We start from the raw sequence: 19,640 nt of genomic DNA, 5'->3' as shown, positions 1-19,640 counted from the left end.
CTTTATGAAGGAAAACATTATCTGTGGGAGATCATCGTGCTTTAATTCACAGAACAGATGTTGTCTTGAACTTCCTTGAATGGTGGCTTTGTCAGGTGATGCTGTGGTGATAAAATCATAAATTTCATCAGCGTGAAGATTCACATGCACAGGGTTTTCTTGTGCTCATGCTTTTTTGTACCACTAAAGAGGAGGTGAAAGAGGGAGCCCCAACTGATCCCTGAGACCTATAAATTACAACATTCAAGGTTAGGATAGACAAAAACTTTTTTAAGTCAGTTAAAACCAATGACCTGATTTTAGTGACTGTTTGACCCGAGGTTGCATTAAAGTATTGCTCCTTGACTCCTTGCAGCCTGGGTGATATAATTTGAAAAGTTAAATGAGTGTAGCCCTTTGGCTAAATATGGCATATTTAAAAGTGTTCTTTTGTGTTGTTGTTTTTTTTAAATACACTCTGCTGTCCCTGTTAAATAAAATTTGAAATATAAATAAATAAAATAGAAACAAATATTAGCATCACTTAGCATCAGAGCTAACACAGACAGCATGAAAGGCTGCTTAATTATAATTCACATGGGTTTTATCATTAAAGAAGACGGTTCACGCCTCTGAGTTGTCCATTCATTTCTGATAATGGACACCTCATCAGGCATTATCCCTTATATATTTGTCAGAACAAATCACAAAGAATCATACCAGATTTATTCCCCTGCATGCCCCATCATCATAGTTACAATCACTACGGGCAGTGGGCAGCTATAAGCAGTTCAGAGAGGGGACGAGATGCTGAGGCAGGTGGAGAGGAAGGTGAGATTTAGTATTCAGAGTTTTGATTTTATGCATAGACTTAAAAAGGTATTTTTCTTTGGTCCGGATCCCTGAAAAAATGGGCTATAATAATCACATTTTAAGAATTTTTACATTAAAATTATGATGAAAATATTAACATTCCTATTTAATATCACAGTTTCAACGTAACTGTAATGAGTCAAAATGATCATATATAGATTTTTTAAATTATAATGATGATGTAACACTGGTTTATCACTATGTTTGTACTTAAAACTTTTAATGGGCCTGTTTCCTTCAAGGTTTCCTTAAGTCAATGAATTTGTGGATCTCTTGTCCCTAAACAATTTTTTAAATGATAAACTTCTCTTTGTTTAGATTTCCTATCAGCTCAATAATTTAATATTGCAATTACACGTCTACAATAAACGCAAATACTTGTCTACCGCAGGCCTGTGTGGGCCAGTTTACTAGACTTTTAACTCACCTGATGGGAAACAAACCTTTAGATACCACCACAGATTATAGACATTTAGGGTAAAATTTTGGAAATACAGTCTACCATATACACAATTCTGTGCTTAAATATTAAGAATCAGATGCACAAACAATGCTTACAAACACACACACACACACACACACATACAGAGTAAATGTGAGTACACCTCCTACATGCAAGCTAGTATTTATAGAATGTGTGGTGATAATATTGCACCTGAAAAATTCTTTGGACCATGTGTACACATGCTTTTCACATTATTCGAGCCTCACTAAAGAAATCAGAGCACATCTGCCAGCATCTGTCAGCATCATCAGAGGCACTGGTGCGTTCAGAGGCGTTCAGAGTTTGATGCTTAGGTAAATTTGGAACCAGTTCTCAAGTGGAACCAGTTTGTAATTCCCATCTACTGTAAAAGGGAATAAAAATCCAATAAAATAATGTTTCTTCTTTGTGAACCATGACATCACCAATGGAAGAGGCCGTGTTCACCTGAGCGTCAGTCCGCTCTATTACTTATGTTTCATTCATTTATTTTCTGTATCGCTTATTCCAGTTCATGGTCAAGGCAAGCTGGAGCCTATTCCAGCAAGTAGCAGGTAAGATCCAGGTACAGGACAGGTCGCCAGTCTATCGCTGGGCCAACAGAGAGAGATAAACAACGACTTAGAGATACTCACTCCTGCGGAGAATTTAGAGTGATTAACCAATTGATTTAAAATGCTTTGGACAGTGGGAGTAAGCCAGAGTACCTGAAGAAAAGCCATGAATACACAGGGAGAACATATAAACTCCACTGAGCTCAAGCCCTCCACAGCCGAAGCTTGAACCAGCAACCTTCTTGCTGCGAGGCAGCGGTGGTAACTGCCACACTGCTGTGTGATGTGGTAGTTATTATGTGTCAATGCAGTTAAACCACCAAAGAAAAAAAGGAATGGAATTTAAACCAAATAATCAGTTAGCTTCAGAAAGTGAGGAGTCCATTTTTTGAGCTACTGGACTGCCTCCACACCACCGAAGAAGAAGCAAAACAAGTACCAGAACTACATCCAGGTCTTCCATAAATGAAGGCAGTAGGTCAACTAAAAACCACCTGCTGAAAATAAAGCTCGAACCGGCTAACTGATCAAACATTTAGAGCAGCATTTCTTCATTCCTCAAGTCACTGCCCTGCATGTTTTATATCAGGGGTGACCAACCGCGGACCTCTTGGGCCAGTGTGTTAGAGCAGGCAAACACTGAAAACCTGCTGGACACTGGTAACTGTAAATAAGGATTTGTTCTTAATGCTTCACCTGGTAAAATAAATAAATTTCTAATACAAGTATTTTAACATGCAACTTTTTCAGCTTGATCTGCTTTTTGTGTGGTTGACAGTGTGGACCATGCGCAGGAAATGGTGCACATTGTGACCAGGTTGTAACCCAGAGAGTGCAGATCTCTGCAGATCTGGTAATAAATCAAACACAAGCACAACACCAAGCCCAATGTGATCTTCTCTAGTGTGCATGCAGTCACAGATGCTGTCAGATACAGAGTGCAGATCATCAGGTAGACTCCTCTGTTAAGAACATTCAACATGTTCAGTATGTAACCTGAAAATGTTGGTGTGAGACTCACCTGTGTACGACCAGTCGATGTCTTGAGAGAACTTGCGTTGATTCCTGTATGCATATCCTTCAACTGCAAGAGAAAGAAACATGATCACTGGAGTTTTCACCAGAGGCTATCAATTCATTTTTAAAAATCATGAACATAAAATCTGCTTCAGAAGTCAAAAAGACTTTGTTAAGCAGTTATTTTTATTCTTAGTCTCTACAAACCAGGTAACTATCCACCAGGATCTACACCGATTTCTTTAGAGTACAGTTGTAGATCATAAGTCCAAAAACCTGAACCCAAAACGACAAAATCTTTAGTAAAAATCAATTTTGGGGTCTTAGAGAACTTTTTTTTTTTTTACAGGTTTTAACTGATATCACTCGATTTGCTACATCGTTAATGTGACTAAACAAACCTGTCAGCTTTCACATATTACTCTGTCACGTTATTTGCTGCAGCCGTCTCAGATCACAGGTAACCCACAGGTAACTTGTCTTGTATAGGTGTGTGCAGACTTCTTCTATAAAAACAAAACCTGTTTTCTTCTTTTAATTCTGTTCAGCTCAGGAATATATTTGAGGTAAAATGGGCAAAACAGTTCATGTAATGTAAGTTAAATTATGGAAATGTTATGCAGTGACCATCACAGTGTCAGTATGAACCAGGAGCCTCTTGGTGAGATAATCAGGCTTTGGAAAGCACTGAAAGGAGTACTTCATGTATTTGTGTGTATCCACAAAAGTGTGGCATGAACAGAAAGCAGCATCAGAAATGGGGACTTGAGTCATGGACCTTGACTTGAGCAGAACTTTCCTTCAATTATTTTATATGCCACTTACTCTGATTCATGATCACAAGGAAGCTGGAGAGAGGCAGGGTAAACCGGGGACTGGTCATCAGTCTACAACAGACCCACACAGAGAACCAAACAACCACTAATGCTCACTCCTAGGCAGAATTTAGCAAGACCAGTTAACCTAACATGCATGTCTCTGGATTGTGAGAGAACTTGAAGTTTACACAGAAAGGCTGTTTGAACCCTTCCCAGCCGAGGCCCAAACCAGTGACCTTCTTGCTGAGAGGCAGCAGTGCTAACCACCACACCACCGAGAAGCTTAGAACCAAACTTAAGTCACATAAACACACTGCTTCTAAGCAGGCCAGACAAGAGTTTACTCAGTTTTATTTATTTATTTAACCTTTTTTTTTATCAGGTTCAGAGAAAATGTTTTCATTTTCATGTGACACTGCTCCAAACATCTCTACAATATTTCAGGACTCCAGAAAAGTGCCCACAGTACAGAGTCAATGTGATGCACTGAAATTCATCCCATTTTGGTTACAGCTCAGCTCCTCAGCAAAAGCTTGTTTCCTTTCAGAAAGCAATCAAGATGCAACAAAGCAGGCTTGTTGTGATGACTTTCTGCAGCCCACCTGGTCTGGTGACATCACAGTAACCCAAAACAGATCACCAGTGACCATCAACACACACGCTTTAACCATTTTTTTCAATGGTTTTATATTTTTTTGTAGCAGCAAAGGGCCACAGTCCAGCTCCTCATGAATGAAATAGTACACTAGTACTAACTACACAGTGGTAAAACAGAACATTTACATTTTTTGTGATCATTTCACTTTTTCCTGTGAAGCTAGGCGTGTTTGTTTTTCTTTATACACTCCCAGATACCAGTGTATTTTCCAGAAACCTTTCAAGCAGCTACATGTTTTCTGCAGGTCTTACATATTTAGATGTTTGTACGGCCCAGCAGACGCAGAGTCATATAAAGTGTACAGATCAGTGCACATTGCTGGCTTATAAAGCACCGGCTCTCAGGCTGGATGCCAGCCAGCGCAGAGAGAAGAAAGATGAGCTCAGATGATAATCCTGTTTATACTAAGCACTGAAGGAGGAAGAGAGAGCAAATTTTGCCAGACTAATCACACACACACACACACACACACACACACACACACACACACACACACACACACACACACACACACACACACACACACACACACACACACACACACACAGACAGTTATTCTATAATCAGGGATTAACCTCTTTTAGACCCCAGGGCAAAAATAGTCCTGCCCGATCTCGAGGGTTTTTTTTTTTTAAGTTTTATTTTTTCTCTAAAAACCAACAGGTTCTTTGGATCTGAGTTAATTAATAATCAACAAATCTAAATACAATCCCAATGAAACAATAGTTGGGATCCTGTGTAAAATGCAAATAAAAACACAATGAAATTATTTACATATCTCATGAACTCATATAACCTTCATAATGGAGCGTGAACATCATACAGTATTTGCTAAAGGTGATTTTTCCATTTCATTAAAAATATTTGCTTTAATCTGATGGCAGCACCACATCTTGAAAAACGACAGGGAAAATATAAAGCTGAAAAAGTAAGTGGTTTTAAAAAGAAACAGCTGGATTAGTTTAAATGGGAAGAAGTTAGTAACATGACTGGGTAAATGAAGAGCACAACAAAGAAGCTGAGTCTCAGATAGAGATGGGCATAGGTTTTGTAATATTATATATATATATATATATATATATATATATATATATATATATATATATATATATATATATGTATATATGCATATATCACAACAGCATGGCTTCATATTGAAGTGTTCAGTTGCTGGACGACCTGCTTGAACTTTTACCAAATAAAAGCATTTGGTGCATCATGGGAGACAAAGTACAACAACAACAAAAACAAAAAGAAACCAACCCTAGGATTTCAGTTAAGGTAGACTTCCAAATCAGACAAGAATGTAATTATTTTCTTAAAGGTTTAGCAACCTTAGTCTGCACGTTTATAAGTCTTTGTTAATAAAAGACGGATGCTCTGCAACAGCAAACATGACTCTGCTCCTTCTTTTTTTGAGACCATCTAAACTGCCATCACATATAAGATGAGCTAACATTGTTCATGAAGCAGTAAAATTTCTCACTTTCACCATTTTCTATGTTTTAAGACTTTTTCTTTACCTTTTTCAGACATTGTGAAATAAAAATAATTAGCAGCATGTCTGTAATGGAGCATTACAACGTTGAGCATGACTTAACTCACACACTAAACAGTATAAAACTGACATGACACTACCACTGGCCATAGCTGCGCACTATGGCTAGCTGCATCATTAACATTAACATTAACCTCCAGAAAGTCTGAGACAGTCCTTGTAAAGTCAACACACTCTGGCAGACAAACATAAACACACAAAGACTTTATTAAAGCCTCGCTGATGTACTGATGGTGAGCAGACAGGTGTTTCATGTCAGCCGCTGTTTACACTCTGATTTCCATTTCCAAAGCTCAAAGGCTCCTATCCGTCCGGAACCAGGTGAATGAAGTCACAAGCGGACAAATAGGAGGAGGACAGAGCCAAAGTTGATTCTACTGTTTTTAGAGTGTTTGTATGTATGTCTTCTGTTTGATATGTAGTGGCTCATAAAACGTCCAAATGCTCCATTTGACTTTTTGATAATATCACATTGTATAATAATGAATTTATAAATCTCACCAAGCCATGTTTCATTTCCAGCAGACCATAAACAACATATCACATGTTGAATTAGACATCTTACCATGTGATGGAAAATATTAGATAATTTTAACCTGATGGCAGCAACACATCTGTAAAGAGTTGCAACAGGGGAAACGAAAGGCTGGAAAAGTATCTGGTACAAATAAAAACTACCTGGTCGAGCTTTTTACAACTAATTAGGTCAATTGATAACAGGTTGGTAACAATGACTGGAAAGAGTCTCAGATGTAAAGATGGGCAGATGTTTATTAATCTGCAACAAACTGGGTCTAAAAGTTATGTAACAATTTAAAAAAAATGATGAAGACTGAAAATCCCGACATCTACAGTGTAGAATAGCATTAAAAGACTCAGAGAATCAGGACAACATTCCTCTCCTAAAACTCCAGCAACTGGTCTCCTCACTTCCCAGATGTTTACAGACAGTTGTTGGAAGCAGAGGAGATGCTACACAACGCTAAACATCACCCTGGAACTACGTCTTACAGACGTCTTTATCATGTCATATCAGCACATATTTTCCATGAAATGTCAAAGTTTTAAATGTGATTTGTTGTTTGGTAAATGGATTGTACTTGTAAAGCACTTCTCTAGTAATGTTGACCACTCGAAGCACTTCCAACCTGGTTTCTAATCTGGAATTGATCCACCAACTTTTTAGTTGGTAGAAGACTGCTCCTCCTCCTGAGCTAAAGTTATGTTCTATCAGGAATAAAAATGGGTTGATGAGATTTGGAATTTATCACATTCAGTCTTTATTTACATTTTTTTTAATCAAAATGTTTTCTTTATTAATTTTCACATAATAGTAGAAAAACCTTAACAGCAAATTGTAGGCTCTCACAATGTCTATGATTTGGGTGTAAAACAAGTATGTAAACAATACAGTGACAGGAATATGGACTAGGGCCACCAAAAGCCAACAATTCAAGTTATCAACAAAGTACAAATATATCACTGCACTACAGAACAGAGTTTCCAGAGAGCCAATGAATTGACAGCGATAAGGCAAAACTCAAAATGCAACAAAATATGTGAAAATGAAATACACAACAAATACAAAATTTTAAAGCCCTGAAAAAATACACCCACCCCTTGCCACTGCCAGAGTGCTGTGTTCGCTCCATCACACCTAGGACCCGGATTGTATTATGTAACATGCAGCCAAGTTGCTACAATTGTACATCATTTTAGAGCCGGAAATGTACGCAGAAAGGGACCCCATGCTTTTTCGAAGGTGCCGAGGGATTGTTTAAGTGAAAATCTTGTCTTTTCAAGTTTTAGACAGGACATAACATCTTGCAGCCATTGTGAGTGAGATGGAGGGGAGGCGTCTTTCCATCTGAGTAAGACGGCACGACGTGCCAGAAGCAGGGCAAAGGCTATAGAACGTTTTTTGACAGTACTCAGATGGGTTTGACCCTCCAGAACCCCAAAAAGGGCAACAACAGGGTTTGGTTCCAGTCTAGTGGTAAAGACTTTAGATAGTTACTCAACTGTGGACAAGACCAGAACATGTGGCTGTGAGTGGCCTCCACAACGTTACATCTGGAGCATAGTGGACCAATTTCAGGGTACATAGAGGACAGCTTGACCTTGGAGATGTGAGCCCAGTGGACAACTTTGAACTGGATTAACCGGTGGCGAGCGCAAAGGGAAGAGGAGTCAACCAATCTAAGAGCAGAGTCCCAGACATCATCAGTTATGGTGAGGCCCAGGTCGTCCTCCCAGGCCCTCCTGAATCTGTCCACTGAAGGACTAGTAAGATCTAGCATAATGTTGTATAGATTAGAAATAAGGCCTTTACTGGATGGATTTAGGGACAGGATTTTGTCCACTGTGGTGGTCTCTGTAGTAACTGAAATTTTTGGCAATTGAGAATTGAGAAAATGTCGAATCTGAAGATACCGAAAGAAGTGTGAATCAGAAAGGTTGAACTTCTCTTTTAGCTGAGCAAATAAGCCTATGGTACCATCGATCAGCAGATTTTGGAAGCGTGTGGCACCCTCCCGGTGCCACCGCTGAAAGCCCGGATCTATAATAGAAGGTTGGAAAAGGTGATTTTTGGCAATAGGGCTCCAAATGGAAAAACTACCAAGGCCGAACTGTTTCCTAAATTGGCCCCAGATCTTTAAGGAATGTTTGACCACAGGGTTACTAAATAAGGAGACAGAAGAAAGAGGTAACCCAGAACCAGCGGAGGCCAGAGGGGAAAAGTTATCATGTGGACAAAGCTCCAATGCAACCCAGTCAGGACAATCAGGCTGTTCATAATAAAAGGACCAGTGCGCAAGACACCTCAGATGGGCTGCCCAATAATAGTAACAGAAATTTGGTAATGCAAGCCCCCCATTAAGTTTAGATTTCTGGAGACAGATTTTATTTAAACGCGCTCGCTTGCCCTGCCATAAATAGGAGGATATAGCTGAGTCCAGCTGTTGAAAGAAAGGAGCGGGGGACAAAAAGCGGCAATGTTTGAAAGAGATATAAAAACTTAGGTAGAATGACCATTTTGACAGAATTCACCCGTCCCACAAGGGACATTGATAAGGGTGACCATTGTGACATCAATTCTTTATTTACATTTTAAATACTTGCTTCCAGCTTGTTTTGGAATTGGGTTGTATTACCTCATACTCTGAAAAACCAAATGCAGTTGTGTCACAACAAGAAGGTTCCTGGTTTGAACCTCAGCCTCGGGACTTCTTGTGTGGTATTTTTATGTTCTACTTGTGCATCTCTGGGTTTTCTTTGGGTTCTCCAGCTTCCTCCAACAATCCAAAAATATGCATGCAAGTTAACAGGCAATTCTAAAAACTGGCTCTGGGACTGAGCATGAGTAGTCTGTCTTTGCTCTGTGGTGGACTTGCAACCCTCAGGCAGCTGGAACAGGCTTCAGAACTCCCAACATCATGAAGTGGATTAAGTAGGTATACAAAATAGATGAATGGGTGTAAGAGTCATGTGTCTGGTGCCTTAGCTGGCCAGAGACAGAGACACACATTTGTACAAGTGATAAAGTCTCATTTGGTGTCTTTTTGTGCACAAGGTTATTGATAATAACATATCATGATGTTTTTAATACTGATCTGTTGGTTTGAGATCCTGATGTTCCAAGACATAGTCACCAAAGCTGGATAATGGGGAGGAAATTAAGGAGTCTGATTAGTCTGTTTAAGGCAGATGAAATTGGTTGTGTCAGAATTTAGCAAGAGATGGAGAAACTGTGAGCTAGTAGTGACGGAGGATCTCATCCACGTGAGTGCTGAATGCACAACAATTAACTGTACGGAGTGTGCCACTCCCATTGCTTCTTTCTTTACTTAACTTTTCCAAAGAGGGACAAAGACCAGAGCTCATTGATCTTAGTCAACACAGACCAACATTGTTTGTGTAGACAGCGTTTTAAAACACTGGTGTAAAGGAAGTACAGAATGAGCCATCTGAGCTTAAACCTGACATAATGGGAACACAAGCTTAAATTAATTTGTTGAAAGGGCTGAAATACAAACAGGAGTCATATGACAGTACAACAGGTTTTACTTACAGACCACGCTGGTGTAAAAAGACCTGACACATGAGATATTCTGGAGACTTTGTAACGACTACAAAGAGAACAACTACAAGTCTGAAATTCACCCATGTTCAAAAGAAAACTGGAGAACAACTCTTTTATTACATTTACCAGTTTCTGTCGCTTTATGTTAAAAAGAATCTATTGACAAGATAGTTGACACTTTATTTCTTGCACATTTGATCCTTATTTGATTACTATTTGATTTTTTTTTTAGAACTATTTCTTCTGGGAAGCTTTCTGTCTTGTGGAGAAATTTAAAATGGAATCAGATGTAATGCTTAAGAGTAAAAAACTACAAACAAACAGGGTCTTATTTCTTTGGACTAAGTTGATACTCAGATAAAGATAATTTTTACAATAACTAAGCTTTCATTTTGCAAAAATTATTCAGAACATCTAACTCTGCAAACTGGGATTTGCAGTCATTTCATAAAATGCGATGGTTTGAGTGGGTGCTTCTACAAAAGTATGTGGAAGAGTTGTGACGGGGAGGAGTGGAGATAAAAATGATAATGACAGCTGATTAAGCTCTAAAATTGTTCAGTTTCTTCCATATAAATTCTCAAGTAAAAAGTTAAACAAGACAAAAGTTTGGGTATTTCTGTGGAGCTATGTGAGGTTATAAAACATATGAAGTTCGTGTTCATTGCAGCTTTGAAGAACACACTCCTGAGACCAGCTAAGAAAGTAAAAGAAAAAAGTTTCTTCCGCAACGGAAAAGGATGAAGAAAAGCTGGGAGAAGTGCCTACATTCTACTGTAAGGACTGAATGAAAAGAAGAGATTATAGTGAGAACTCTTGCTCAGCATCTGTATGGAGAGAAAAAAACACAACTGTGTTAGTGTGTTTAGTTAGTGGAGAGTGGCATGCTCTGTACTCCAGTCTGTGGGAGCCCCACAGCACCCAGCCGGACGCCGAATAAGAGGATTAGCTGAGGCCTGGAAGAACCAGGACATCCACAGTGTTTTGGGGTGAGAACTGGTGCCCACGCCAGAATGTGTAACAACCCCCAATCCTTCTCCCACCCTTCATTCACCCGAATCCCTGCCCCTCCGCACCTGATGCCATGGGGACAAGAATCTGAAAAGAGTGGGGGTAGTGTGTGTAATACCAAATGCTAAGTTTGGGATAAGGCAAATTAATCTGAGGATAGTGTGGACTTATTTCCTTTTAAGCCATACTAGAGGTACCGTATCAGTATGTTTAACTCCTTGGTGCTGTTTTTTTACTTTTCCTATTCTTTTTTTAAAATCATGCCATGTAAAAGAATAATAATAATAAAAAACTAAATGTAACTGTTAATTACTTATAATAATAAATATAGAAATACAGCTTCTACATATGTAAAACAGCTGTGCATCAGGGTTTAAGATCATGTTTAGTAAAAAGACGTGGAAGTAAAACAATATACAGCCTATGCTTATATAGCCTATAAATAAAAATAAATAAATGAAAATAGAAATAAATATAAATGTAACTAAATAAAGAAAAAATGTTATTATAATAAAATTATAATTCTTTAATTTTTTATTTTAAATAACAATCATTATTATTATTATTATTATATATTCTCGACTTACAGCCATAGCAAAAGCTAACTGCAGTGAGCCTGAAGAAGCCGTGAAATCAGCACGATGTGAACATAATTTAATGTACTTCAGTCTGTTTTTCCCTGGGTGTCCTGTAATGCTGCAGGACTTAGAGCAGCAGCAGTCTGTGTGACATCACTGACAAACCTGGACCCGAACTCATCAATCCAATAGCTGCTGCAGCCCTCCATCGCAACACAGACCTGAGTGCCACAGAGGTGCAAAGGCTGTTCATTGCTGGTTGCAGCTTTAATATCTTTTTCCTTCTTGAAGTCTAAATTGGAACTGGAATAGCATTGTGATGCTGGATCTCCTACCTGTCAGCTGTTTCACTCTCTGTGATGTGGGTGAGTGGACAAGCGGTCTTACATATAGAAATGATAGAATAAAGAATCCATATTTGTGCATTTCCGCCACCTAAATGAGAACCTGGAGGAGATGCATATCAGCTGCTCTATCCATAAGCAGCTGAAAGGAATGCCTGACAATGGCAGGTAAATGCAGACGTCTTTTTAGGCTTAAAAGTTAAGTACAGAGAACTGATTGCTCCATGAGCCACAGTCTAAGACACTGTCAGCACAGGGGATTGTGAACTGGTGTATCTGCACCACCACTAAGGACTGTCAGACTCTATGATGTCATCTTGTTGTAGCTGCCGCTAGTTTTGTTGTACATCATATTTGTCAGTCGATGCCATCACTCAGATCTTTCCTTGTCTCTTTTTTAATTACTACGTGGACATCTTCATGAGTAAAGAACTTGCAATAGGCTCATTATTATCACATGTACTGTGTATCAGAAGTATTTAGCGTTTTGGACAAGCAGCTCTTTACACTGAGGAGGTTTATAGCATAAAATAGCTTTTTATCTTGCACACTCACTGCATTTTGATTTGAGTCGACAGAACAAATATTTATAACTTTTTGAATTACTGTATTTCACTGCTTGGGTCTTTTTTAGTCTTACTTTCCTCTCTAGACTCTTTGTGTACTGGTTAGTTGTTAACTCACAAATCTACCAGTTCACATGTCAAACGTGGGACTGGGATGTTGAAGTATCTGGGTTTCACTCACAGCTTTCTGCTGTGGGCCGGTCAAGGTAAACAAGCATCAAATATTCCAGCTGGAGGTTCAAATGAAGTGATCGCTAAATAGGGTAGTTAACTTCTACCCCTCCAGCAAGTCCTAAGACTATTTCATGGTCCACTTATCCATGCCTCTAAAAGTACTTTACTCTCTGGCAAACTCTGATTTCACCAAAGAGCTGGACTTAACTGCTGCAGCCATACACCTCTACTTATTTACGTGTAGTCCCGTTTAACTTAGACATCGGTCTATGGGTTTGATATTACACCCTGGCCCTTACTTTTCTTATGGGAATCTGGTTTATATAGTCAAACATTGTGACATAACACAAGGATTTGAAACATCCATGTGGTAACCAGGTATTATGCACACTTGACACTCAACTCCAAGAAAGGAGTAATTTGAACTGACCAGTCTTTACATGCACAACTCTGACTGACTGGTGTCAACAAAGCTAGAGCTGAAAAAAATCCCACAGGACCAAAAAGAAAGAATGAAAAAAAAAAAACCAAACAAACAAAAAAAAAAAAAAACACAAAAACAAATGCAGAGGGCAGGATTGCTGCAGAAAAATACAACAAAACGTGCTTCTAGTGGGTCATGTGACATGATTAAGAGGGATTACTTTTGAATGAGTCTGTTTTTGCTGCCTAGATGAGAATTTTCCAACCAGTTTAACAAAATGGAAGCTGCATTCAAAAACAGCTGCAAATACAGAAGAAAAATCTGTTTAGAAAGACTGCTGAGAATTACAGTCAACCTAAATACAAAGTGATGCAACAGCTGATATGTTACTATTTGGCAGCATGTTTTTATTTCTAGGTGCCAATTTTATCAGGTGAGACTGTGTTGGAAAATATGAAGATTAACTTTTTTTTACCATTTACAACTTATAAATTCCTAACAGTTAATGTCCTGAGCTGTTTATCCATTTCAGTAACATTTAATCATGATACATCTAACCAAAATATAAATGCACAAACCAAAATTAACCTTACATGGATCATGCCAAAAGACACTGCTGGCTAGGCAGGCTGACGTGAAAACACTTATTTACTCTTCTTAATGAGTCAGGTATGCTACCGCAGGCCCCTCCCCTGTCCAGAAGCGCTCACAAGAGGCTCGTCCTCCTGCAGCAGCCCAGCTCCGAGCTGCGGGAGGAGCAGGAGATGAAGGAGGAAGAGAAGAAAACTTCTGCTCCATAACCAGCCTGAAAATGAAATGCACGAAGATGCTACCGGCTGATCACGTCCTGGCTTACAGTCTGATATTAAAGTCTTTTAATGTAGACAAAAACATTTAAAAAGGTCATATTTTTAAATGATTTTTAATTAAATAATCTAGTTTTAAAAAGTAAATAATCTGAACTAGTTTGTTTTATTCTTTACTTGAGCTCATCTCAAATATTTGTTCATCACAGTCAGCAAACAGAACACTGTTCAGACAGTAGGAAGACTATCTCTGCACAAACTAATAGAACTTTAAAATAATACACTGTACACTGTCAATGTCTTTTCTTATATTTATTAATACATTTTTGTTTTGTTTGGATAGTCTTATTTTTGTGGCGTTCTGACTTTGATTAAAAGTATCTTAGAAAAACTTAATTCAATTACTTGTTACCAACTGAAGCAAACCATATAAGGTGGTTAAACTATTCTATTTATTTTAGGGTGTTAACAGGATATATAGTGTGAAATTTCTGTTGTTGGATCATTGGAAGTGTCTGTACAGTTAATGGTAAAATGTCCTGGTCATTTTTTGTCAAGATGTTATCAGTTGTTCTACAGACAGGTGGCACAGTGTCGGGTTTGGGCAGGTGTATTGCACAGACAAGGCACTTGTCACCATTTTATTGATGGCAACTTCACCGGGCAGTGATACCAGGATGAAACCCGACCCAACATCATTGTGTCGTTTGTCATCCTGGAACTCAACTTGATGCACAAAGTCCAACTGCACACCAGGTTTTGCATGCAGTTCCTGAAAGGTGAAGATCTTCTTGGTCTCAATTAGCTAGCTTTTGCATGGTGTGTGAAGGAATCAAGGGGAGAAAAGTCTATTTTTTTAAATCTGAAGTCTTTATTAGGCCCTTTAACAAAATGTAAAAGAAATAAATAACAAAAATATTTTTATTTGTATATTTACCATTTAATACTATGTGATATATCAAAATTATTGTTGTGCATCAGGGGGCAGAAGACAAGTATCAGATTGTGAATAACAGGGTTTTGAGCAAAGTTTTTACCATAAAATAATGCAAAAGGTCTAAGAAACTGTATGTTACAAATATGATACATGCAGCATTACAGGGTAATTTTAACTAATGTACCATTTTGTGCATCTGTATGCAACACGTGGCATGTAAAACTGTGATGCCTGTTATTTGTAATAAAATGTCAAAACTTAATATCCTTTACTTGCCAAGCTTATTTAATGTAATGTTTAACTGATGGTTATCACTGTAAATTCTTCCTTTTATCCAAAAAAAACAAAACAAAACAAAACAATTCAGACTCATTACAGACACCAGAATCTCTGCAAATCAAAGTGTTTAATAAAGTGAGCCCAGGAATTATTATTCTGCCTGGAACATATAAAACTGAAGGTGCTACAGAACAAAAGTCAATATTTCAGAGCAGTCTATCAAAACTTTGCTAGGTATTCCAGTCTGGACTAATCAGGGGTCCAGCCAACAGACATGTCACCCTAACAGGTACTAACATGGCTAAGAAACCATCTGCTTTCAAATGTCATAAAATTCTGCTTCGTTATTTAATCCAGTTGGTGTAAAAAGTTAAAGAGCACTTTGGAAAGTTAAAGTTTATGTGTTACAGGTGCTTTATATAAATCATAAAAACATGTAAGAACTCTACTTTAGAGGTGCAAACTACTTTTGTAAACATATGTGCTCCCTCTTTCACAAAAAACAGAGTAATAATTTTTGTTGTAAAAACAGGTGGACTTAGATGAACAGAACAGCAGTTTTTGTCTTAACTTTAACTCTCTTTGTTGTATTTACAGCAGTTCTCAGCACTGGTGCAGGCTGTCCCTTCAGCACCTTTTCAGCCTCCAAATGTCTGCTGGGTACTTGCCCAGAGTTTGCTTTGTGCCAGACTTTGCTGAAGAATGAATCTCCAGAAACCCTGCAGCTGAAATCTCCAAACTCCCTCTGTTTAACTGCATGTCAGTCATCAGAGCAAGTGGGATGTTTAAACAAAAGAGCTCTCAAACCACAACTTGTTTACAAGAAGTGAGGGATTTAGAGGAAAAGAGAATGAAAAACCCTCAAACACAAAATATCTCAGCTCTTTTATTTATTTAAAACCTGTCCAGTTAACTAGAGGTGGACTGGCCATTTGGACATTCTAGAAAAGTCATTAACAGCATTTGGCTTGCCTAACACCATGCTCACATCAATACCTAAGACATACTGCATAACTTTCCAACCTTAAAACCTTTGTGTTCCTGACTGCTTTGATAGCAGAGTGACATTTATTATGTACATTTCTGGAGGAGGCGCTTCACTGAGGAAATCTGTAAAAGGTCCATAGAGCATCTTTAAAGATACAGTTTGAGTGTGATGTTGAGAGTCAGCCACAGAGGGCGCTGTGATGATCATTTAATCACAAACCCACTTAAAGCTGTGTTACTAACTTAGCAAGTTTGTCACTATATTTAGCAAGCATTTAGAGTCTCTAGCAAATCTTTTTTAAAGTGACCAGTGACAAATATAGCTACCTTCTTTAGTGTTTTGCAGACTTTTTGAAACTAACATTAAAGCACATACCGTATTTACCGTTCTCAATTAGCAGTGGGTGCTGCCGTAAGCCCCTCCCCTGTCCCAAAGCACTCACAGGAGGCCCAGTGTTCTGACGGTTTGGCATTCCCTGTCAGAATAGCATACCTTAAGTCCATATTTATGGTCTTGTTTGTTTATGCCACCTTAACCCACTCTGATAGGTGGGTTACACTGATTTTTGGATTGGATAAAATTTACTTTAGAAATAATAATTTCAAAGTTAAACCCTACATACGCAATCTCACTCAGTTTGGGAGAAGGATGTGAATAACTGAATGCTATAATATGACTTTAAAGAATCGTATGACCTCACTTGCAAAAAATGAACACAAACCTGCAGTATAAGATCATTATCAGATGCCTTATAGGGGTTCTTAAGTCAATTTCCCTTAAGCAGTAGTCAAACAAAAGATGCACTTGAGCAATGTGCAATTAACACTACAATTTCCAGGATTTTCAGTTTCTCCTGCAGACTCTCGTCCCTCCACCACACTTAATCACCTCACTCACTGACCTGTTGTTTTTCAATTCAGATACTCTGCCAAAGCTTTTGACTCAGCACCTCACAGAAATGTCACTGCTGACTTTACCTTCAGTTCAGTTCTGTAGTGGTGAATATAATTGTGCTAAATCTTTATTTTGTATACATTAAATGCATTTAACACCAGAACTGCCAATACCGTAATTTTGAAATCTTTGAAATTTGCACATTCAAATAAAATCATAAAGCTTTTCTGGTCCCCGACTTTCCCTAAAACTAGGAATTTTCATTAAACAAGTTTAAAAAATGTATTATGTAGATTTCAGTTTTGATCTATTTCGGTCACAGGTGGTCATTTTGATCGCGCAGGATTTTATGCTGTTCTGTTTTTAGATTCTTGTCATTCTGGATCAGATGAATCAGATGTGGAAGTATTCTGTAAAGGGTGGTATGTGGATCGATCCTGTAGTTTACATTATACTGGACCTTGTAGGAATAGATGTCCACATATGTACGTCACTTGAGGTGCAGATTAATCTGTGCAAACTTACACATATTTTTCTTGTATTAGGAGTTACCACTAATGAGAAAAGTCTGCAACCAGCCCACCGTGGCAAACCGCTGAGACCGTTGAGGAAACGGTAACTACCGCTACAGAAACGGCAAGTGCCATTGCAGAAACGGTAACTGCCGAAAGTGGCTGGCCTCTGATCTTAGCGGTTCTCCATTTCTCTCTCTCTCTCTCTCTCTCTCTCTCCCCGCCGCCACCCTCCCCTCGCCCTCCCTCTGCTTGTAGCTGTTGAGAACAACTGCACAAAACTGACGTTACTCCATCTGCGATCGACTAGTTTTGCCTCACGTCAGGTCCCGGATGTGTGGCACAAAAGTTTGTATTTCAGATCTGAATTTTTCAAATACAAAAGTTTCAACTTTACCACAATACACATTAAAAAAAAAAACAAAGATTCAATATCAAATATGGTCATTTGGATTCAGTTTTTTGAAGCAATTATTCAAACAGGCATATTCAGATTCAGATTGAATGATTCAAATTCAAAAATAAAGAATTCAGATTCGCTCCCCAGTGGCACAAAGCTTATCCCATACATAACCATCTGATCCTTATGAAACTAAGATCAGTTCAGTGCTAGCTAACAGCTCTGCGTTAGCTAGTGGCTCTGCGTTAGCTAATGGTCCTGTGTTGGTTGGTCTCCTGCAGCCTGAACTGTTGAACTCATAAGCTTGATTACACCAATATCAGAATTCCTTATTTCTTGGTAATGTGGTTTCCAAACTTTTTCTGTAGAGACAAGATAGATGCTTTAGTCAAACAACTTAGCTATTTATGACAACTGAGTAGTTTAATTCTGAAGTAATCAAGAAGGTTTTCTTTGTGTTGAGGATAAGAAGCTTCCAGGGGGAAGTCGTAACTTTTTTCGCTTCATTCTGTCAGTTACTAATGTTGTAAGACAAACGACACCTTGTGGTCTCTCTTCATTAGGCCTACCCACCATTTTACTGATCAAAACCAGGACAAGATACTGTATGTCTCGTCATATTTTGTTGTCTTGTCTTTTCTTCTGTGATTGTTGCAATGTTGTTGATCCATTGTTGTTTGTCCATTAATCCTTTCACAAATTTTTTCATGTTTTGCTAGAAGTGGAAAAACTATACATTCTACACAGCCTAGCTGGGTCCCCCCATCAGAGTTCTACTCCCCCCTCCCTGTGGGGCCAGACCCCCCAGCACATCACTGGTTTCTTTGGACCAGTGATGTCTATTATAAACACAAACTCTGATCACTTGCATCAATTTTATTCAGTTAAACATCAGTAAATATAGAATAAAAACTGATTTTCTGAATGTATGGATTAAAGTTATGCCAAGTATCAAAAAGCTGGCTACATTATTTTTCTTGGGATATTCTGTTTCGGTCTCTGAAACAGTTATGAACAAAGAAAAGACAAAACCATGGAAGTGGAAAAACAACAGCTGTGACATGATCTAAGAAACAGCCAGTTTCTTTAGTTTACAACCCTTTCCCATATTCTTAAAAGTTCTTAGGGGGTCTTTGAATTTTGTTATCAAGCAAGCACCTCAAACTGACATTTCCTACATTTCCTTTAATATAACATGCACTGCAAGAGCGATTTTAACATAACTGGACCTGACTACTGTCTTGACCTCCAGACAACTGTAGCTCATAACCAGGTCTGAACAAATCTTGATCTTGTAAATCATGGCTGTACTAATATATATATTTTTCAGTCAGAATAAAAAATACTTAATTTGTTACAAAAAGAAAACAGCAGTTAATTTTTCATCCAGACAACCCGCCATTTGTCCTCTCTGTCCCTCTGCAGGATGTCCTGCCTTGTCTGCTAGACCTCCACACTGTCAGCACTACATCATCTCCAGGTGGCAGCAGGAACTGCACACCTGCAGTCAAAAGCTAATTACGCGTTCACATGCATGAAGCCGCCATCTGCTCCAGTGTAACAGGCTGAACATCATCAGCACAATCATAGCTCATTAATAGTCAGACATTTGTTGTGCTGCGATGGGAATGCATGGCTATTTTAAGAAGTGACCTAATTGAAAATAGCAGCATGTGGTAGGGCACAGAGGAAATTATGGATT

At 38.5% G+C, this 19,640-nt stretch overlaps 1 protein-coding gene across 6 annotated transcripts in view; it reads right to left on the bottom strand.

Moving 5' to 3' along the window:
- Positions 1-19,640, bottom strand: part of ptprz1a (protein tyrosine phosphatase receptor type Z1a) — a 91,532-nt gene that overhangs the window by 59,789 nt on the left and 12,103 nt on the right. For all 6 annotated transcript variants that reach the window (XM_041996772.1, XM_041996774.1, XM_041996773.1 and 3 more), the window contains exon 2: positions 2,912-2,974. In XM_041996772.1, coding sequence (XP_041852706.1) covers positions 2,912-2,974 — 63 coding nt within the window. The remainder of the gene's footprint in view (positions 1-2,911; positions 2,975-19,640) is intronic.

This window comes from Melanotaenia boesemani, chromosome 10 (genome assembly GCF_017639745.1).
Source record: "Melanotaenia boesemani isolate fMelBoe1 chromosome 10, fMelBoe1.pri, whole genome shotgun sequence".
NCBI lineage: Eukaryota > Metazoa > Chordata > Actinopteri > Atheriniformes > Melanotaeniidae > Melanotaenia > Melanotaenia boesemani.
This window is presented reverse-complemented; position numbering and strand designations above follow the sequence as displayed.